This window comes from Bombus bifarius, unplaced genomic scaffold (assembly GCF_011952205.1).
Source record: "Bombus bifarius isolate JDL3187 unplaced genomic scaffold, Bbif_JDL3187 scf7180000008056, whole genome shotgun sequence".
Lineage (NCBI taxonomy): Eukaryota > Metazoa > Arthropoda > Insecta > Hymenoptera > Apidae > Bombus > Bombus bifarius.
The window spans coordinates 112,030-134,443 of record NW_022884421.1 but is presented as its reverse complement, the minus strand read 5'-3'; the positions used below and the strand labels follow the sequence as shown (position 1 = coordinate 134,443).

The following is a 22,414-nucleotide window of genomic DNA, read 5'->3' as shown; positions in this document are numbered from 1 at the left end:
ATAATTCGCCTGTCGACGTAGAATTTGAAGATTCGAACTCCTGACAATATCATCGTAATCATGCGAGTTAAATGGTATAGGGGAAGCACGATGCGTGGCAGCCAATTTTAAGAATTTCTGTTGGACATCCTCGATATTTCGATGCGAGATTCCGAAGTTTTTAGGTCGGACGAAAAAGACTCTTAACATTGCTCGAGGTATTAAGTGCTTCTCCGCATAACTAAATACAGGTGATTATTTCTGCTGTGATTAAAACTCATTGAATCGCATTTAGATAAAAATCTGTTTATTTTTATTTTTCCTCGTTGCTATAGTCCTTGCGCTTAAGATAACTTCCAGTTAACAATGACATTGAATTACGATACATCCATCGCTTATGCTATCTTATATTCCAATCTTTATCCTGGTACATATTACATCGTTTCGCATAATTCTTTCCACTTAAGATCTATCGTACATTCGTTTTATCATCTTTTCTCTCTTATCTTTTCATTTACGCGAATTAAAAGAAGTCTTATTAAAGTTACATCAAATATAAAGTCTGTCAAGGTCATTCTGAACCAATCGCACAGGTAGAAGAGTAGCCATAACGCTAGGAAAAGTCTCGAGATGAGAAAAATCGGCACGCGTAGTAGAAATTTAGAATAAAGAAACATACTCGAGATATCGTTGATAAATAATGTAAAAGGAAGAGGTTCCAAACACGAGCCTCGAGCAACACCCGATCTTCTCCTATCGATCCGGAAACGGGGAAGATGAAGCGGAAACATAAATTTCTCAAAGGTATCGAGAAAGCTCTGCTACGCGCGGTGCGATCGACGAAATCGAGAGCGATGGCTTGATTTCGATTCGCGCCTGTTCTAAGCGCGTAGCGTCGCTATCGTCGATCGATCTGAAACTCGGAGAAAGTTGGGTCTCCGTGTCGCTTCGTCAGGTGCAAATTTCTGGCCAAGCCTCGAACAACCGACGCGTCGCGGTCGCTTCGAACGAGGAAATTTCAGAGACAAGCGTTACGACAGGTGGGCGCGAGCTGCAGGTCGAACCTGCCTGGCTGGTGAATGCGTAAGGGTGCCCCGAAACCGGAAGGTGCTCGAGCACGCGAGTTTCGTGTACTTCGTTCCGCGATAATTACTTGGCCGCGCTATTTTGTCCTTGCTGGCCGCGACGACGCTTCATCGAAGTAGCTGGCTGCTTAGTAAGTAGTTCACTCCGTCGATGTTAGCGCTTAAAAACGCACAATGTGAGTCATAAACGCGCGTTCGCGGTTCAGGGGACGAATCTACACCTTCTGAGATAAGTAAAAATCGTCTTATGGACATACGTTGTACGTAGGTTCCTCGGTATTCGAGTTATGGACGATTAACGAAAATATTCGCGTTCTGGTACACATCACTGCACGCTTTAACATCGAGTTCTGCGCTCGCTCGAAAATGCCAGGAATTCTTCGAATAGTTTCGAACCCATTGTTTCTCGCTTCTCGATCATACGCTTACGATGTTCACTCGCGTCGAGTATCTACACGATAGATCGCGAACGATCGCCGAACTAAAAATCTGACAGAACGTTTTCCTTAATCATCTTTGATCGTTTTTACCTTATTCCTTGGCGTACATTAAGTATGGGATAGCGCTCCCGTATAATCTTTACTATCTACCATTTGCATTATCATTTTCGATAACGCAAACGTTCCGTTTCGGGTAAATGGAAAATGACCGCGATTCGAATGGAGTTATTTTCCAAGCAGAGGAACGGTGCTCGCGTGACGGTGGCGTGTGCCCGCGGGGGCGTTCGATTTCTAAGTTCCTCGAATCGCGTGCTGAGCGAAGAGAGAGAAAGAGACAGAGAGAGAGAGAGAGAGAGAGAGACTGTTCTCTGTGGTGGTTCGCAGCGGAGGACGTCAACTCGGCGCTTGGCTCGGCGCGGATTCGAAGGAGGATGCAGCCAACCGTTTTACCACGGTCGTTGGTGTGCCGCGGGGCGAATCCGGATGGCAGAGTGTGAGATGCCGTGCAGAACGGTGTGGTCCGGTCTGATTGGGTTCGGCTCGGTTCGGTACGGTTCGCAACGTCGATGCGCACCTTAAACGTGGGCGGATCGGCCGGTCAGCCGCCTCGGGTGTTTCTCACCCGCATGCTTGGCATACGTGCCGCTCATCTTCGCCCCTTTTCTTTTTCCTCTTCCCATCAACGGCCCCATCCCGCGCCACGCACACAATCTCTTTCTCTCTCTCTTTCTCTCGCCGTCTGGGCTACCGGTTCTCTCTCAATCGCCATCTCGTCTTCTCGTTGCACGATCGATCGGTTTCTCGTGATTCGCGTGTCCACATGCCCCTTGCTTCCGAGTCGGGTCTCCGCCAGTCACTTCTTCTTTCGCGTCTGATCGACCACGAGTACCAAGTTTTTGTCGCGTTTCCCGCGTTTCCTGCGATAGACTCGAACGGAGCGCCGCGGCGCCGCGTCGCGTAGCGCTGTGTCATCGATTCCACGATCGAGAAGCAGACAGAGGCGCAGGCCAGAAAGACGGAAGGAGATAAAAGGCAGGCCGAAAGTAAAATCACGTTGGAAGAGAGGAGGCGTTGAACGTTGGTTCCCGCATCGCCCCGAGGACGTTCCCATGAGTCGGGGGCGGCAGGAAGGTAGTTTGCCGCGCTGAGAATCGTTTCGCTGCTACTCGAGGGCATCGGCGTTCCTGGGCAAGATCGGTGCGTGCAACCGTTCCTTTCCAACGCGTTATTACCAGAAGAAGCCTTAATAATCGGCTAGGACCGTCTTCTCCTTACGTTTCTATGTTCAATGCGAAATCATTCCAGGTCGATTATACCTCGAAAAATTTACACACGCGGTGCCTCCATATTCCATATACACCCCGATCGGTCGTTCGGTCGAGCAATGAAAATCGAACGTGACGAGACGCGAGTGCACGCCGATGTTTCTTCGGTTCAAACGAAAGTTTCTCCAATCGTGGTCGTCGCTGATCCTCGTGAAATTTGAAGTCGCGCGGAAAGCGTGTCCGACGCGCCGCGAATACCGTGATCAGGAACGCATATGAAACTCGAGTCGCCCGCTCGATCGACGCGTCTATAAGTAAGCGTAAACTCGCGTCGAATTGACGCGACGCCACGCGACGTCGTTCGACGTCACAGGACGCGACGCTCGATGGTAAAGGCGCGAGCGATCGGGAACGCCGCTTGCGCGTATTCGTGGCGACGATCCATCGTTGCGGACGCGAATCAGAACGTTTTCGATAATCGAACACTGCGAAGATAACCGCGCGGATTATCATACGTGCGCGTGCACGTTGACAAAAGTTTAGCTTATAAAGCTGATTAAACCTTAGTTAATCACAACGGAGTAGGCAAGCATCCGGCGAAGGAAGGTGCCCCTTCGGACGACGACCAGTCGACTCGTCTGCTCGCCTGGTAAACGATTCGTCGGGCGGGCGGTCCCGCGCGGCAAACTTCACCACGGCTCTACCTCCGTTTCTCTTCTGATCTCCTCTTCTTTCTGACATAGCGATTGAATTCGGTAGCGCAGTCCGCGAATGCTTGGCATTCTACCGCCTTCGTCTTAAGTACATAAGTCCGGCCGCTACGTTCTTCTTTACGTATTTCCTTGACTGGTACGATGATTTACAGCGGCTCGCCAAACACTCGCCGAAATACGTAGGAACCTTTTACGCGTATGTTATACAAAAACGTTTTGAAATCTCGTTCGTTAGTCTCGTAACGAGACATAGATATGGTGATTATACGGATTGGTAAAATTTTAGATGCACGTAGAAATTACAAGATATTTTCTAGAAGTTTACGAAAATATTTTTGGACAGATAATTATTCGTTGCGTATATTAATAACGAACTAGAATATCTTGCGAGATCATTTTTTGCACTAATCGTATGTTTGAAAGTAATATTTACGTCGTATACTAGTTTTTCACTAAACCTATATTTGCAAATATATCTCGTAGCTTCTATGTGTATTTTTGCATTGCTTTTAAACTTTATCATTGCAACGACCATAGACGTATCTCATTACGGAGCTAGGGTTTCACAAAGCTTCGTAAAATGCACGTAATATTTTCTGTGGTGAGCGTTCGAATACATGCGCGAGTCACTGTACTTACGTGGCGTCTGCTTTAACGTTATACGGCTATTTTGCACGCGCATATTCGATTAATCGTTACGTATTTGCTCGTTCGTCGATCAACGAATCGTTATTTTGTCGTTACCCTTTGACCTTCTCGCCAGGGACCGGATGTTCCATAACGTATCGTTGGTAATCGGTACGTAACGGAAAAGTTGAACGTTTCCGATGATTCGTCGCTCGTTCATTTTGGTTTCTCTTGAGTTTAAAACGCGTAAAATTACTCGAAAGCGTAGAAACGATAAAAGACTTAACCAGGTAAGAAATCGCGAGGTTCGGGCGCTATTCAGCGCGAGATAAACTGCGATGAATAAATTAAAATTAAGAGGAAAGTTGGGGCGAAAGAGAAGGCGCGAATGAACTCTTGGACCGACTGTGTTCCTGGTACATCGGCAGAGCGCCGCAGCGCCACGCGTCACGGCGAGCACCACCGCAACGCGCGGCGCCTATACGCCGGTCATCGCGACGCGGATGCGCCGCCTCGCCGCCGCCTGGTCGCCGCGGCGCGGCGCGCCGATACATTCGTGCTTCCTTCGTTCCTCGACCCGCCTACCTATTTTCAAATTGCTGACACGCAGCGGCGCACCATCCCATAGTATCGTCCTTTCTTCATCTTATACGATATATCACATTTTATCGAATCGTATGACTTGTCCGATCGCTACGCTATGTTGAATCGCTACGACGATTTCGTTTACGATCAAACGGTGGATCGAAACGCGCTAAGACAATAATCCATCGAACTGTCCTTCGATGCGAACTATTGGCAGGAGGAAATGAAATTCTCTTCGGAGGATAGATTATTCGAACTTAGGACAGATTCACGGAAGGATGCAGAGGTCTTTTTTACCGATCGTTAATAAGTGCCATGTGAATGAACCGATGAAAGATAATCGGAATTACGTTGCAGCGTCGGCGTCAGGTTTTGCCTATTTTTTCGGTTGTAAGATTTCGGAATATCGAATCGAAAGCACGGAATGCTGTATCTACCGACGGGATGAATCTGTACGTATGGGGAAAATTCGAATCGCTTCGAACACGATTCGAAGCTTAAAATTCTCAGATGTCTTGACAGATGTTGAGTCTTTTTAAGTTTCGAAGCGTGTTCGAAGTCGTTCAAATTTGTCGCCACATGTACGATACAGATTCGAAACGATTCGAAGTGTTTCAGATTCTGTCACTAACCGTAGCTCGTCTCTGCTCGAACGTTTTTTTCGGAATATCGGAGATCGATGCAGGATTTAATAACAATCATAATGGTAATACGTTTTGTTTATGAAAACATAGTAAATATTACGTTATCATACATTTGAGTTGAAATTGTAGTTTTATTTTTCAATTATTTCGTTAAGGAACAGTCTTTTCGTCTAGCGAAACGAATTCCTGCGGATGATCGATGGTGATTACGTTGCTTTGTCTTCGTACTTGCTTCTTCTCGGGATTGTTCCACGGTTGTAACTGACCGCTACCAAAAATGGTAAACGTAAGTGCGCCAAGACAATAAATCCACCCTAATATCCAAAAAACGATACTCCATCCTGAATAGGTTTGATTTTTGTAGGTTAACGAGCCGACCATGTAACTGCTTAGAAATCCGCCTAGGGAACCGAGCGTGTTCATCATGCCGAAAATAGTGCCTGAAAAGTTGGGTGCAATGTCTAAACTGTTCCCCAGATATCCAGCTGTTACTGCACCGTTGATCGTCAGAGCAATAGTGAAAATCGATACGGACGTAATGCGATCGTATCCGTAATTTGCTTGCACGATCATCAATAACCCTGGACTTAACACGGCTGCGAACAAGCGAAACAAGTATGAGAAGAGCCGTAGAATATCGAAACTTGAGTGTTGCGAATTATGAGTGCGAAAAAATCTCAATACGTAATAAAAAAAAATATTTTGATTTTTTAATCCTTTATTAAACTCGGAAAAAGATATCGATTACTATTGATATTATTACTATTATACTTACTATTGACTACTGTTGATTGATATATCAGATATAGTAATGATACTTGAGGTAGATTATGATAACAATTAAAGAATGTATTTAACTGATAAAAGTCATCAGAAACGATAGAGAATCGTTCAAAGAAAAATGTGAAGGTGATAGGAAACGGGAGAGACAGTGAGCTCATAATTCGCTAATAAAATAAATATCGTTACGTCGATGTAATCTTACGCGGATTAACTCTGCCGCGTTTTTCCATTCATTTCTGTTTCTCTAATGTTAAAAAATAACTCGTGTCTAAACAGAATATGAAAAGATTCTTATCGGTGGGTATGATTCCTCGTTTAAATTCTATGCTGATAAATCTTCTGAATCTTTTTAATCATCTTCCTTGTTTCGTTAATTTTCAGGCAAGGTAAAAATATAAAAATTTGTGGAACGCAGCAACGTTAATCCCGACCAAAATTCTACGCTTACCGAAGCTAGTGAAGATCTTTCGAATAGCCGTTACCGACAATTTCTTTGTCTTGAACAAATAGTCAGCCACAGAGGATGTTGTAACGGCGAAGATGTATTTGCCAAGGTACGGCAAGGAGGATAATAATCCGTTCTATGGAGAAACAAGGAACGCGGTGGAGTAAATCGAAGAAAATCATCGTTTCTAAGGTAAGCGTTGGTACGTACCTCTTTGATGTTGAAATTCAAGATGTACTTCATGTAAGTTGGTAGTTGATTGACAACGGTAAAGTAACCGAACACGTTACACGAGTGAGTCAGCACGATAGCCCAAACGGGAGTCGAGAGAAAGATGGATTTCCACGGAACGGGCAACCGCTGCAAACCAAAAACAGAGAGAGATAACGTATCGAATTAGACGCATATGTACTCTTCGATCGTACCTTTGTCGTGGAAGTAGAACCGATCGAGTCTTCGATATATTGGCGTTCCTCGATCGTGATTCTCGGATGTTGTCTAGGAGAATCGAATATTAAGAAAAACCAAGCTACGCTCCATACGAGGCCTATCGCTCCGGTTACGTAGAACACGGATTCCCAACCGAGGTAAGCGATTAGAAACCCACAAATCGGCATAGTTATCGCCGCTCCGAGCGACGAAGCTAAAACACGATAGACACGCGACGTTCAAAGAAATTTTCTTTCTTCCTTCCTTTCTTTCTTTCTTTCTTTCTTTATCTCTGTACCCGGCGCGGATGGGCTACCTACGGTAGCGAGCAAAGAGGAAGTTTAAAGTTTGCCAATTTGTATATGTGTATATGCACATATTAGTAACTTCTCTATTGGATATTTTTCATCATGTTGCTAACAGCCACCTATTCAGGACTATATACAGTGGCTGCACGAGGTGCACATATTTGCACACCGTTGTATTTATTACAGCATTCATGTACCAAGTAATTAATTCCAAGCGATTTCGCGGTGTTTAATTAGTTCCAGTGAAGATTTTGTGTCATTTAGTAATACTTACATATGCCTACAAGCAGGCACTATTTGATAATGTGAAAATGAAATGTACCTACTCGACAAAAAAACGCTTCAGTAGAAAATAAGGGAACGCACAAATATTTCTTTGCAGCCACTGTATTATATTTATTCGCTCTTCTTGTCAGATACAATTTGTGTTGCAGAATTATTTTCCGTACCCCTCTTTATATTTAAACTTTTTTGCTACGCCCCTGTACTCACGAGTCATTTACTTACCCATCATATTCGAGACGAATTTGCTGCGTTCCGTCGGTGGTATCCACCTTGCGGTCATCGGCTGCATGGCAGGCCAAGTAGCTCCCTGCATATGTATGTGGGAAATCGATTACACGGCGTAGGCCAACAAAGAAAAACGCTATTACAAGATGGAACGGGGAAATGGAGATCGGTAAGACCAACCAGTTAAAATTGAAAAGCTCACCAACATGAATCCAAGCATCGCTCTTAAGGCGACGACAGCGATGTAGCCATAAGTCGCCGACAGAGGTGTTAATAACGTAATAGCGCTAGATACCATCATACTGTATCCAAACACTCTTTTAGGTCCTACTACTTCAGCGAGACGGCCACCTGGCAACTCTGTGCATATGTAGCCCCAGAAAAAGCTACCCAACACGAGATTCACTTGGTACTCGTTCCACGGATATCTGGTCCGATTCGTTTCCTCCTGGGAAGCAGAGCGGAAATCTTGATCGTATCGAACGGATGAAAGAAGAACGATAAAGCCTTCGAAGGATAAACTGTAACGTACGTGTGCAGGCGCATAGGGGAACGAAGCTGTAGCGGGATTAGGGGCGATCGTCGCTGTTCCATTATCGAGCGAGGTAACGTTTACCGCGATTCCACGATCGAAGTACTCGGTCGTGGCAGATTTACTCGAATCGTTCAACCGCCAAGTATCGTTGCTCGGAATCACCATCGATACTATGGCGATCGTCATGTTGACGCGTAGCATATAGTTTAGCATGAAACCAAGGATCACCATGATGTTTAACACTTGTCTACATGTCAGCGAATCTGAAAGCACGAGCGGCAAGGGTCTTATCGGGAGTGTATTCGTCGAGGTGCGGGCAGGAACGTACAATAGGTGGACAACGAGGTCGTTAAACAAAATAGGATCAACGACTGATCTAGCCGCACGCGTTTGACACGTGCGTATCCACTTGCATCAATTTTTTGAAATCAATTGGCACCGTCGGTAGCGATTCGACCCTGTGCTACATAGACCAGGCCGATTTCAATTTGTTGCGTCGCTAAATAAGTCGATCGGACAGATCGAGGTTAAACGAAAACTGCGCGGTACCCGTGAATTCTCGATAAGTACGTCCAGATTCCATCGATTCGGTCGCCAATGTTAGAAATTAATCGTTCTTATTAACACGTTGACTGACACGATGGCCACTGGTGAGCTACGTTTTGCTAAATTTTTTCCAGAATCATTAAAATGAGACGAATTTCATGGACTAGAAAAAATGACCAGTTACACACGCAAGGAGGCTTCAACCATAGTTTCGTCGAATTTCGGAGCTTTATTCGAGTCGTAGGACGATCGTGATTCAAAAGTTATGGCAAGAAGACAATGATACTTGCTAGAATGCATTTACTCCGATATAAGTGGTCAAAAATGAAATTGCATATGCGTTTGATTGCGAACTTAATTGTGGTAAGGTATTGTTAGATAAGGTTAGGTTAGGTTACATTCCATGGATGGCTAGCTACGTTAGATCCCTCAAAAGATCTAACCTAACGAACCAAGTGCATGTTACTCAGGCCCTTCCCCTCTACAATATATCTCAAGGACAGGGCCATTGGAGTTGAGGCCCCCTTTTGTTCATTATTAAAGAAAAATATTCAACGATACGAATGATGTAGATAAAGGAAATCATCGTCGGAAAAAAGAGCGCAAACGCAATGCACTATTTTGCAAGAATTGAATGTTACGATTAGATTGTGGATACCTATGAAGAGAACTAAAGAAATTGAAACCTATTCGGTAATTTCTTTCGTTCACTGAGAGTTACGACGAGTAATCCACTTTGGATGATTTATTTTCGAATGTTATACACACTCTCCGAATACTCGTACATTTAAATTTATCGTAAATACAGAAAAACCTGCAGTCTAGTTATGATATAATGTATCTCGATCTATCGCGGCTTTCAGGGCAAAATATACATACAGCGGCTACAAAAAGTATTGGCACATATCTTTATCTTTCAATGAAGCGTTTTTTTTTTTTGTAGCAGATTCTACATTTCATTTGCTTGATATCAAAGTTTTGTAGTCATACGATGTATGCCACAAAATGATACAAGATTGAATATACTCGAATAGTAATTAATCAGTATGTAAATCTTATAATACAATGGCCGAATGAATGAATACAATGACCTGCCAATACTTTTCGTAACCACCGTATTTGCATGGCAATCAACGTGTTAACCACGCGTTTAAAATCTAAACGACGCGCGGTACTCGGTTTCGGTACTCGAATTCGGAAGTTTTTTGGCGCGTTTGAGAATTGATGGCGACCTTCACCCAGAACTTCACAGTTGCTTCCTGCTGCTATTTATATTCGCGTTGGCTGGCACAGTGCGCGGGAGGTTTGTGTCGCGATCTTCGTTGCGGTAAGCAGCGCATGTCAGCGTTCAGCGTATAATGCTCGCTCGACCTTTGATTCGTTTCGATAAGTTCGAATTCGATTCGATTCGAAAGTTCCAAGTTCGATTCGGATGAACGCGCGTGTCATCGTGTGTAGCGGATAAGTCGCGACTTTAGCGAACTGTATTCTTTGAACGAGCGTTAATCCGAAGGTTGGTTTCCGCGATACACTGTCGACCCATAAGTATTAGAACATCAGCCGATCTATAGTTCGAGTCAAATACTTTCCGTTGTTCTTGTCGAGGAGAATATTCTACGAGGTTTCACCAATGATATAGATTCGTGGTTTCGTTCTCGTTGCTTGTAACTTTAAAACTCTCAATGAATGTAACGAATGGATGTCCTAATACTTACGATCAGCGATGTGTACGCGGATTGTAAATGCAAGGATCGCTTACCTAGGATCTTGTGGTTCAAAGCCATCCTGGATGCGTTCGAAGTCGATCGCTGCTAGCGGAGGAGAATTTATCGCTAGTTGCGCTCCTCGATCGTCGATTCCGATTAGGAAAGGCGTAAAACGGGGTTAAGAGAGGAAGAACGAGTGGAAAGGATTAGGCAAAAACGTCCGGTAATTCTTGCAACGCAGGAAAAAGAACCACGCGGTTTTTTCGAAACGCCGATGGAATTTGGAAATGGCCAGGAAAAAAGGGCGAGACGCGCGTGAAATAGTCTCGGAGGGAGACGAAGCTACGAGAAAGGAAGACCCGAAACTAGCGACGCGGGAGAAATGTTCGGCCCGAGAACAAAGTATAGACGAACTTCGGCGTGTTGCTGGCAACGGAATCGCGTTGATGGAATAGCGCGGTGGTCCTACAGCGTGCCAATGATGACGTTACGACAGCGTACAAATTGCTTCAACGGACTGGGTATATAGCGATATGTCTGTAAACGTCCATCATTACTCGTATTAGTATTCCTGTTTCTATTTCTATTCGTGACTGTGCAAGTAGTAGTACCTCTACTGTTGCACGCTGACTGGACGGTGGTGGTCGTTATCATCGCGAGTACGCACCAACACACGCATCTCTGACAATGCAATATCCATACCTCTCACCTCTATTCTCAGTCACGTGTACCTATAGGATTCAATATCTCGAATTATGAAACAAACTCGGACTGATCTCTTTTTTTCCGTTTTCATTTTCTTTTTGCGAATCTTTTTTAGGAAGATCGAGGGAAGTTTTTCGAAGGGACAAACGCAAAATCAGTTGTTCGAACGTGTTTTTTAAGGAATTTCTCGATATAAACTTTACTCGACTCTATGTACATACAAACAAACAGCGTGTTCCGTGAAGCGCGTTCGATGGCCGCGCGATGAACACTACCCGTTTTTATCACACGCGACCACCAGGCTCGTCGAATCGACCAGTGAAAGAAATTTGGACGATTAATCTAAAATGTTGAGCTTGCTGGAGGTCTTCCTAAGCTGTGCTCGCCACGGAATAATTTGAGCGTCGTCGTCGTCTGTTTCGTTTGCCTGCGTGCCGTGCGATCCTTGATGCGAGGAGTTCGCGTCGGCAGGCTTCTTCTCCTCGACGTCCGGTTTCTCTTCGTGTCGGTGGGTAGTGCGCGATGAGATAGACGAAGGCGAAACATCCCTCCTCGATGTCGGCGTCGGCGTTGGCGTTGGCGTCGCTACCGCGTCTACTTTGGCTGTTGGCGTCGCGCACACTTGGTTCAGTCTGTTAAAAAGAGCAAACGCGTACTATCAACGTGTATCGCAGTGCTAATACTATTACTATCGTTATCGGTAGACCGTGGATATTTATTCGTGGAAATTCATATTTTTATAAAGACACGTAAGGGCACACGAAGGAATAGAACCTAAGCAGAAATTTGTCTTGCTTACTAAATACGTGTGGTAATGTAGGTGCGTTTATATGCTTTTAAATTTCCTATAAAAGCATAAAAATCCACGGTCTGGTTATCGAATTGCGGTAATCGCGGAGAAAGAAACGGCGAACCTTTTTTCTTCGTTGTCCTTTTTGGCGAGGAGCTGCCTCTTCCAAGCAGGAATCGCTTTCTGTCGTCTCTCTTCGTTTTCCCTGGCGAGCTGCTCCTCCAATTCCTTCTTCGCTCGCTCGGCGGCCTTCCGCGCCAGCATCTGTCGTTTCCATATCGGTATCACGTTCCCCGAACTGTCTTTCTCTGGGATCTTCGGCGAAACAGAAGATTAAACACGATAAATAGAATAGGATCGTGACTAAACGAAGGGAACGAAGGAGAAACGATAATCGACTCAGATAGCCCACCTGATCCACGAAATTCGAAACGTTGAACGCCTTGTTGATCTCCGACATGAGATTCTGCTCCTGTGTCTTCTCCACCTGCGCCATCTCCACCTTCATCTTCTTAATTCCAGGGATGTCCTTGGTTCTCTTCAGTTCCGCGATCAAGTCGGTCTTTTGTACGAAGAACGGCTCTGAAACTGACGAAGGAGATAGATGGAAGCTTCGAGACCAGAGATAACGCGATCGATAATGGGATTTTTACGAATCTATGGGAAATTCGGGTTCCAATTTTTTAATCGTACGCGTAAAAATATGAATTTGCATAAATATACGCAGTCTAGCTATGGTAACCTACCGTTCGTCATAGATACGCTGCGCGGCGGAGGCGCCGAGAACGTTTTCGTCGCGTTCATTTTCGCGGAAGTTCTTCGCAGTTGGATACTGGTCAGATCTTGAATGCTGATGGTGGCGAGTGGCTGCAGGGTTTTCTGTGACTCGAGATCGGTCATCGCGACCGTGCTGGACTCCTCGTTGATACGTCGAGATTTTTGAAGCGGAGACAACGGTGGCGGCGGAGGTCCAGCAGTCGATTCCTTTCCCTCTTCGACCACCACCACCACCCTATCCTCTTCCTCTTCCTCCTCCTCCAGCTCCCGAGTTGCTTTACGCGTGGCACCCCTCTCCGCTAAAGCCTCCCTCAGTTCCTCTTGCTCCTGTTCCTCGGTCCCTTCCGGTCTGACGAAGCCTTCTCTTCGGTCACCGCTTCTACTTTGTATGTCCAAATTGTCGACCGATCTGCGAACGCGTTTCCTCAGATATGTTATGCGTTAACCGACTACGTAATACATTATTTATGATACACGGTCGTTACGAATAACTGCAACCAAAATCGGACACTGTAATAAATTTGAAACCTTAAAACTGTAATGACTAAGCATTACGAATAATGACCTATTAGTCACTTGGACCGTAACGTATATACTTCCGTATATTTCTATATATATATACGATCCCCAAAATCAGAGTGTATCGAGTCTACGTTTGAAAAAAAAAAAAGAAAAAAATTAACGTTTTAAAAATTTTTCCTATCAAATTCTTCACTCTTCCCGATATATAATATAATATAAATCTAAAAATGATATTTAGTCCATATCTCGTTACAAGGTTGTTGCAACATCGATTCGATTCGCTTTAAAGTTCGTTGACTCGATACACTTTGGGTTCCGAAGTTGAGATATCGCTGCTGAAACGAGAAGATGGCTAGGCGAAGAAACGCGAGTCCGGTTGGTTATTTCTGATAGATCCGGTGCAGTCGTCAAGATAAACCCGCGTATTGGCCTAAAGTGTCACGTACATAGAAATAAGACGATATAGCGACGCATGACATCTCTCTAGCCAACTTTTCATTTCTCTGTACCTCGATAGGCGAACGCGACGAGACGAGCGATCCCGACCAGCATCGTATAAAAGCGATATCGGTATCGTTCGTCAACCTATCCTACCGACCTTGCTTTCAACAGGCTGCTCTTTGACGAAATCTTGCAGATGCTCTTGAGATACTCGGACGGCTTGAGCAGAGTGTTGGAGTCCGCGTTGGCGAACTTGGGCGGTATGAACGGTAGCACCATATGTTTATTGACCAGATGGGACGTTTGGTTCGTCTTAATTTCCTCGGTGTCCGCCGGTGGACTGGCAGGAGGCACTTCCGGCTGCTGATGCTCGCCGCAGGATACGTCGGACTTGTTGATCGCTGTTCCGAAACAGAAACGAGGTGGGGGAAACGAATCGTAGTACGCGTCGGACAAGTGAAATCTAGGTAAGTGTATTATATGCCCGATGAGCGCTATGGTCTAGTAAGTGGCCGTCTTTGCGATTCACCGAGGCTTTAATTATTATCATCATTATCGTTAAACCACGTTCAGCGACGTAAAAATACCTGGTTTAAATCGGTCGATCGTTCGGCTCGATTAATCTCGCCCACCCTCTTCTTCTATTTCTACTCCATCTCATTTCCCCCTCCCCTCCTGCCACTATCTTTTTCTCTCTTCGAACTCATCCGCTTTTCTCTTTGCCCATTTTTCGATTTACGCTTTTCACTCTCGCGCTTCCCTTAGCTTAGCTACCCTTTTTCTTTTCTTTTTTTTTTTTCTTTACAAATAACAGAAGATCGAGCGAGACGAATCGAGGATCGAAGAAACGAAGTTATCGACAGCTCGAGAGAGCTATATCTTCCAGCTTACCTGCAGACGTAAGGTTTGCTCCGTTCTCGGTTCTTCCATTCCGGTTCGTTTCACCGGAGACGTCTCTTTTCTCGTCCCTGGTTATAGGTTCCGCGTTTTGCTTGGCGTTCACCACGAGCACCACGACGTCTTCCTTCTCCGGTAGTGGGGGCGGTGGTGGTGGAGGCGGTGGCTTGGCGAAGCTGAGAAAGACGCGCGATGCAGGGAAAGAAGAAAAAGAAGAAGAAGAAGAAGGAAAAGAAGAAGAAGAAGAAGAAAACGAAGAAGAAGTACATCGTGAGCTAGTTCTTGCCTACGATATATCGCGCGAGTCGTCGAACCAACGAGTCGTCCGACGCGTTTCGTCGCGATAAAATCGCTTAGAATCGAATGCAATCATTTCGCTTCTCTTCGATTTTCTGTCTGGCGGCGCACGGCCTTATCGCTCGGCCTACTTACCTGACTCCGCCGTTCGCCGGTTTGATCTCCTTTTCGCTTTCTACTTGCGACGACGTACCGGTCGTGTTCTTTTTCTCTGAAAATCGTATGGACGATCGATCAGCGGTTGTCGTTTGGAAACGCACTCGTCGATTCAACGTACCGTGCGACGACGACTCCACGGTAAACTTCTTTCCGGCTCGTTCGTTGCTGCTGTTCCGCGACAGCGACGGCGTCGACGCGCTCGACGAGAAGCAAGGAATCTCGCTGCTGACGTTCGACGACTCGCTCGCGCTACTCGATCTACTGTATCTGCGATCGGTTTTTCGAGATCGGCTGAAATCGATTCGTCACGTTCATATCGCCAACCAGTCCGTTCGTGCGCCACTCTCGTACCATTTCAAGCTCGTCGATCGACGACACTCGTCCTCGCGTTGGTTATACACACCGGTCCTGTTAAACCGGCTACGTTCCAGCGGAAATATCGAGGTCGTCCTTCCGCGAGAAACGGCTGACCGAGCATTAGCGGAAACGAACGCGTTTCGAAAGCGAACAAGATCCGCGCGACTATTGCGAAATCCATGCTGCTTTTAGCGGTATGTATTACTACGTATCGTCGATCGACCGGGACGACTACGAGCGAGCTGACGAGCGCGCGATTGGTGCCGCGTACCTGCGATCGGATACGTTGTCGATCTGCACCTTCCTCTGCGGGCTGGTGACTATGCCAGCGGTCTCAGGATCCTGGCGCAAACAAATTTGCTCGTACGCGTGCTCGGACGGCTCGCGCGTCATTTCGGCTTTGGTCGTGTAGCCGTTTTCGCCGGACGATCGGTCGAGAACGCCATTGTTGAAGTGTACGTCCACTTTCACTGAAAATTCAGAAGACCAATGGATGACCGTTTGGTCGATCGGTCGAGACGGCGCCGCGGCGTAACGAGTATCTCTAAAATCCTCTAAAGTCCACGCTAAAGCAACAGCGAGGAATCTTCTATCGACGTTGAAACAAAGTCGTAGCGAATGTTTCTCCAGGGTTTTTCGTATTTCTGTTGCCAGCGACAAGTCGTCGCTCTAGTTTCGAACTGTCCTAACTGCATTTTCCAGACAAATGTAATCAACCAACCAATGTACGTCCGATTGGTACAGAGAATACAATTTGTCGATAATACGACGAAGATTCTATTGTACGCAGAAATCGACAAATATTTCCTACGCTCTGACTCCACCCGACGATATTGAACTTCGTGGACCTCGAACTTAGCTCTAGAACTATGTACAGCGACGAAATATCGTTGCTCGTTGCAATCGAGATCGCTAAAGATAAGAAAAAACAAAATTCAACGAAACAAAGCCCAGCGTGGACGAAGTCTTTCTACGTGTCGCTGGTCGTTGGAAATGTTTTGCGACAAAACGTGCGGCAGCGAGAGGCGATGTGTAGAGTCGCTCGCCGTTGCTTCAGCGAGGACAGAGTTTCGATGTTTCGCTTTACGACTCGTCGCTACCGGAAGCGAACGACGCGCGTACCGAGTCAAAGTCTCGGCAGCAGCGCGAGATATCTGGGACTCGCGCCACTTACCAGTCAAAGTCTCGTCCTTCTTCTCAAAGTGTCGATGCTTGTCCGTGTCCGCGAACAATCGCGTAATCCTCGTGTAGACGAGATCGTGCGGGCTGTGCAGATAAAAGGACTCTGTATCCTTCGGCTTGACAGGCTCGCCGATGTACGCGCTCATCGGATTTATGTAGATTCCATCGCGTGGTCGCGAGCCAGGTGGATGTAGGAAAAACGGCTCTTGAAACATACCGCAGCCGCGCAACGAACACTGAAAACACCACCACCGTCGTTCCCATTATCGGACGCTGCCGTCTCGCATACCTCTCGTACTCTCTTCCGGAAGAGTGGTTCGCGCTGTTTCAAGCCGAGCCGAGCCGTGCCGAGCCGAGCCGAATCGAGCCACGGCTGTAGCCCGTATCGTTCTTCCGAATCCGATCGATCACGCGCCAATCGCGCGCGACCGATCCGATTTATCGCGACTTACCGCTACCCCTTACAAACGAGATTTTACTCTAACATGCGCTACTAGCCTTGTCAGCGGAGCTCGTCGTGCAGCTGCAAGTCGTGGCGTCGCTCATGTTCTCCGAATACTCTGAACCGGAACGATCCCTGGCCATTCTGCCGGTGACATCGGTACGGTGGGCCTCGCTTCTCTCCTACGGAACGTCCCGTTTCCTCTTTAAATTCCTTTCGTTTATTCTCGGCACGACGATAGTCGATCGACAGGCAGATAGGACGCGAAGAGCCAACACAGTTTCGCGGATCGAACGATCGGGCTAACAGGTTTCCTACGCGGTAACTTTCTACGCGGAAGAAAGGATTTAAACGACGCGATTGCCGCCACTGGTCGTTCAGATAAACGAGTCGATAAAACGGCGAATGTAATCGCGATTGCGCGAGGGTTACGAGCATGCACGAGTTGCGGACGTTCGCGCGCGTTACATACCATTTCGTAAGCGCACTCGCCGCACCGCGCCGCGATTCGCCCATACACCGTCCCGAAGCTTCGGCGCAGAATCATCAAACATTTTGCAAATTGCGCCAATTGTTTTGGCTCTTCGTACGCCCAGTATTTTACGTTATGGTTACGGCGGATGCGTACTGAACTGGAGTTCTGGCGAACGAAACATCGAAAGATCGAGATACGTACGCTCGTAAGAATCCGTATACGTATTTCATTATTTCGATGTACCGTGTTGCTCTGGACGTTAATTCGTCCGAGTATGCATCCACTGTAACCACATACTTGATACACGTTGAGCGACGTTGGGTCGACAACCGCGGTTGATCATCGATGAACCGGGTTATCAAATTTTTTAATCGATTAGAATAATATAAATTTTGGATAAGAGCTAGAAAATGTTCAACGACTCGAACGATTCGGATGAATCGTCGGAACAAATCTTGCCCAAATACGATATTATATTTTGCGAAAATTAAACTTTAGCGTGCAGAGTAACAGTTGGAGAGAATAATGGAAACGTAAACGTATGTTATAACACGCATTACACATACGTATGTGTATACATATACGACGTACAAAAGGAGTTTCCATTATTTTAACCAACCCCTGTATATTTGCCAAGGCGAAACATAAAATTCGCGCGGCAATCAACGCGTGAAACGTACATGCGGGCTTTTCTCCTGATTTCGCCGAGTACGCTAGACGCCGCTAAAAGTCACGTAAAACGTTAATAGTTATCTGAATGTTTCCACTGCCCGCAGCTAAACATCGCAAAAGTACACACTGAATATTCCATCGTTCGCGTATGAAGCGTAAAATCGCATTCGATAGCGACCGAGTAACGTGATTGGAAAGAAAGACACGAGGGAAAACAAGCGCTTGATCGTGGCCGTTCTCTTTCGTTCGGTGATCGCGTACGCGGAGAAAACGCGTTTCGATCCTCGAACCGATACGCCCGAGTTACCCTTTTCCAAGCAGCGTCCGTGCCTTTCGCGCTGTTACAGACGTTGCATCGAGGGTACAGAATCGCTCGGACGAACACGATACCGTGGCGATCGTCTTTCCTTTCTTTCGTTCGAGTTTTCCGATGGCGTTCGTTTCGTAGCGCCTGCTACGGAACCGCGACATGCTAGCTGCATAACCGGGTGAAGGACGACGAACGATGGACGGTGGACAATGGACGATGGACAATGAACGATGGACGATGGACGACACGGCGGATGAGCGAGGGACTCGCGTGACACATGGCTAGAGGAATCGCGCAACGATTCGCGAGACGAACGTTTCATTCTCGTTCGTTATCGCATCGTTCTCGACTGGTTCGAAATGGACGACGATGGTCCACGATGGAACAACCGTTTCACCGTTATCGTTCTTCCAAACGATCGACCCATATGGAAAGCGGAGGCGATCGCGAATCGCGTCGTTTCTCGTTTTGCGACCGAGTAAACGAAACGCGGATACGGTACAATGTTCTTGGACGACTGCGTGGAATCGAGCCTCACCGAGGCGAATTGTAATTGTAATCGTGGAAACTATTATAGTTGTATCGTTTCAAGTAACCTTTTTAGCGCGTTTTCCTTTCACGTCGAAGATTTGCGTGACTAGTACTAGCCAGGATCGAAGCACGTCGTCATCGTCGTTGTCGTCGTAGTCGTCGTTGTCGTCGTCGTCGTCGTCGTCATTGATATCGATCGGTGAAGGGTGATAATCGTAAGGATCGTTCACGAGCTGTGTCATCGGGCTCGGTCGGTCTCGAACTTGTTCTGATTCACTTACGTGTACACCCATGCAAAATCGGGTCGGCGATCGTTGCTCGTTCCGCGGCAAGAGATCTCGTCGCGGTTCCGCAGGATCGGAAGCGAGCCGATTATTTATCCGCTGATTCGATCGTCGATTCGTATCATTCGCGGCACCGCGAATGTTTGGCGGCGCGAAGCCGTACGCGTGGAGCCGAGAGGTCGCGCCGAGAGGACGAGAGAATTCGTCGAGAGAATTCCTGACTCGGCGCGGTCGATGTTCTCGCGCGTACTCGTGTCGACGAACGATAATGGAACGCGGCGATTTCGAACGCGCACTACGCGCTCTTGTTCGAGTTGGCGATGAGCGCGAACTAGAACGAAACTGGTAAACCACCGGCTGATTTAACGACCCTGTTACCGACTCGTTTATATACGCATATTTCGGCTAGTTTAGTCGAACTTTTTCGTGGCCGAAAACGAGAACTCGAGAGACCGGTCGAACGACAAACTCGATCCGTGCGCGGTAAGCGGCAGGCCGAGACTCTCTCGACTCGAGCCCACCTGTTCCGAGCGAGAGCCGGCCAACTGGTCGCAACCTTCCTCTCGGAGTAGGGGTACGTGCCTCCTTGGCTACCTAGTTACTACCGATTTTCGAATCGAGCCATATTCTCTGCCGCTCGCTTCCATGCCGTGTCTCGCGACGCTTCTCCTCTTTCTCGTACCTGTCTCACTCATTTTTATTCGATCGTCGGATAAGTAATCTTTGAGCATTACCTAGTACGAATCGTAAACTTTACTCCCAGTACTTTGCAACGAACCGATAGAACCAAATACGCGTCGATCTGTTCGATAGTCCTCTGCCATTATTCCATCCGTGGAAAATTTCGTTCTTTCTATGGAAAATGCGAGCTCAGAAAGGTATACGACTTATCCGACGATGCGCCTCGCATCGAGTTCTCTGGCAAACGAGACGATAGAATCAAATGGCGAGAATTCGCGAGCTTCAAACCGGAAACCGCGCGAACCGATTTCGATCTAGAAGTACGAGATCTCGCGAGAACCGGCGCGATGACGTCGCCGAGTCGAGCCGAGCGCAGCCGAGTCGAGCCCAGCCTAGCCGAGCGCTCGGCCTGCATCCGCGGGATCTCCGTTATTCGGCTGACGGCCGAGCAGGATGCAGAAGAAAGGTTGCCCCGTTGCCGGAGAAGGAATCTTCTCTTTGCTAGCGAGATTTCTCTCTCTCTCTCCTTTTCTCTCTTTCTTCTTCTTCTCTCGCTTAACTGTAAACGGCCCCCACCTCTTTGTAATTTCATTCTCTTGGCTAGTTCGCGTCCCGCCGGATCGAAACGGGGCAAATTACGCGCAATTAGCTCGTTTCGCTCGTCAACCTTCTTCGCTCCGTTCCTCTTCCTCTTTTCCAGCGTTCGCCACGTGACACTCGATGATGTTCGCTTCGATGGATCGTTTACATCTCAACGATCACGTTCGCTCGATTAAACTCAACGTAGCAGTTTTCGCGAACGAACGCTGATATTTTCGAATCCCGGTGGTCGCGCTCTAATCACGAGGACCAGTTCTCCTGGCCGAGCGAAAGGCACGAGTTACTTTGCCCTAATAAGCACACCGTTTTCCAGTAATTCGATATACGTACGTTACGTATAATTCGAACCCTTATGTTTCTCGAGGACAAAGCTGGACAGACGTATCAATCGATCGATGGCTCTTTCGCGGTCTGCTTCGAATCGCCATATGTCTCTTCATCCGCAACTCTTCCTTGTATTTCTTGTCCGAGCACGACGTTTCATTTAGCCGACTTAAATGTCGACGTAATCGATGTTTCTCTGGCTATTGATCGCCTAGACGTAAATAAAAGTTCTGCTGAAATCTTTATTAAAAATATCCTCTCGAGATCACGCGTGGATCATTCTCAGATCATTTTCAGTAGATCGTTACCCTCGGCTTTTTTCTCCCTACCCAATACCAGTTCATTTATCTCGATATACAAACTTGGAGACAAGGAGCGAGTCAAGAATTTCTAGTTTAAATACGTTTGCAGACATGCCTGGAATAATTATAGCCATCGAATTTACGACTCGCCTGAGAAACTATTTCTCTCACTGATTATGAAAGTAGCCCAAGTCGTGTATTTATCGTTTCGAGATGTCTAAAGTTTAGCGTTCGACACCTGAACTGAATTCTTTTCGACGACGTATCGGCCAGCTCGATGCAAAGGTTCAATATTTACTAATTTGCAAAGACGCTCGTTGTAACGCAGATAGACGCAACGCAAAGTAAATGATCAAGTAATGTGTTTCTTTTTTTTTTCAGATTCTTGATTTAGGCCACTTTCATAATCACCGGCACGTTCGTCTTACCATCAACACGAATTTTTTCCTGCAAGATCGACGGTCACGGATTCGACAACTTCCTGTAACTATGTCACACATGCTCTTGACAACAAGTGTCAGATGGACGTGGATTTCAAGAATGCATTTGGCTCGGTTCGGTGTCTTTTGCTATAAATCGTATCAGTTCGCTTTCGAGAGTAATTTCTGACCCTAGTTTCGCGATTACTTAAAATCAACGTTAATTGACTGTTATTGGCGATTAAATGTATCCGACGAATCAGAGTTCGTGGCTGTTTATTGCGAGAAATAATTGCATCTTCGGACGTGCCACCTGGGCTCTCTACTTTTTATCATTTGTCATTAACCGTCCGTCTAGTGCGTTTGAATCCGAATCGCTCCTCTGCTGGCGATCTTAAGCATTTCAAAGTTATTCTTATAACTGAGCAACCTCTTAATTGCTGCGACACTCTTGCTTTACAAGGATATTTTCATAAAGTCGCGCAATATCGTTTTGTCGACGAATTGTTCCTGAACGCTTTAACGGCCGTTTATGCGACTTCATTTTTCTTAAACTTAATTGGCACTTACGCGCGAGACAAACAATTCCTGTATTTATAGTAGATAGCGTTCCATCGAAGCGAAACGATTTACAAATGCACTGGCGA

At 46.5% G+C, this 22,414-nt stretch overlaps 2 protein-coding genes across 6 annotated transcripts; both read right to left on the bottom strand.

Annotated features, from left to right (window-relative positions):
- Positions 1–5,488: 5,488 nt before the first annotated feature.
- LOC117208158 (putative inorganic phosphate cotransporter) lies at positions 5,489–8,579 on the bottom strand. The gene is made up of 7 exons (XM_033449070.1): positions 8,346–8,579; positions 8,016–8,261; positions 7,811–7,895; positions 6,992–7,209; positions 6,777–6,926; positions 6,570–6,702; positions 5,489–5,934 (listed from the first exon to the last, which is right to left on the bottom strand). Exons 1-7 carry the CDS (start codon positions 8,577–8,579, stop codon positions 5,489–5,491), a joined length of 1,512 nt encoding a protein of 503 aa, XP_033304961.1.
- On the bottom strand, positions 8,147–20,065 carry LOC117208160. Of its 5 annotated transcripts, none has more exons than XM_033449080.1 (13): positions 19,963–20,065; positions 17,226–17,351; positions 16,720–16,963; positions 15,817–16,015; positions 15,307–15,479; positions 15,165–15,240; positions 14,727–14,908; positions 13,993–14,236; positions 12,842–13,281; positions 12,508–12,683; positions 12,220–12,410; positions 10,654–11,937; positions 8,147–8,261 (listed from the first exon to the last, which is right to left on the bottom strand). In XM_033449080.1, exons 2-12 carry the CDS (start codon positions 17,310–17,312, stop codon positions 11,643–11,645), a joined length of 2,307 nt encoding a protein of 768 aa, XP_033304971.1. In that variant the 5' UTR covers positions 17,313–17,351; positions 19,963–20,065; the 3' UTR covers positions 8,147–8,261; positions 10,654–11,642. The 5 variants fall into 5 exon arrangements, with proteins under 5 accessions (XP_033304971.1, XP_033304970.1, XP_033304969.1 ...); XM_033449079.1 differs by lacking the exon at positions 19,963–20,065 and adding an exon at positions 19,439–19,933; XM_033449078.1 differs by lacking the exon at positions 19,963–20,065 and adding an exon at positions 19,223–19,428.
- Between the last annotated feature and the right edge of the window lie 2,349 nt (positions 20,066–22,414).

Bases quoted from the DNA above. Each gene is read 5' to 3' on its own strand.
- LOC117208158 (XM_033449070.1), bottom strand. From the start codon at position 8,579: ATGGTGATCCTTGGTTTCATGCTAAACTATATGCTACGCGTCAACATG. The intron at 8,262-8,345 runs GTACGTTACAGT...TCTGCTTCCCAG, and splicing joins TCCCCTATGCGCCTGCACAC to GAGGAAACGAATCGGACCAG. The intron at 7,210-7,810 runs GTAAGTAAATGA...ATCGTGTTTTAG, and splicing joins ATTCGTCTCGAATATGATGG to CTTCGTCGCTCGGAGCGGCG.
- LOC117208160 (XM_033449078.1), bottom strand. From the start codon at position 19,399: ATGACACAGCTCGTGAACGATCCTTACGATTATCACCCTTCACCGATC. The intron at 15,480-15,816 runs GTACGCGGCACC...AATCGATTTCAG, and splicing joins GACAACGTATCCGATCGCAG to CCGATCTCGAAAAACCGATC. The intron at 12,411-12,507 runs GTGGGCTATCTG...GTTTCGCCGAAG, and splicing joins TTTCGAATTTCGTGGATCAG to ATCCCAGAGAAAGACAGTTC.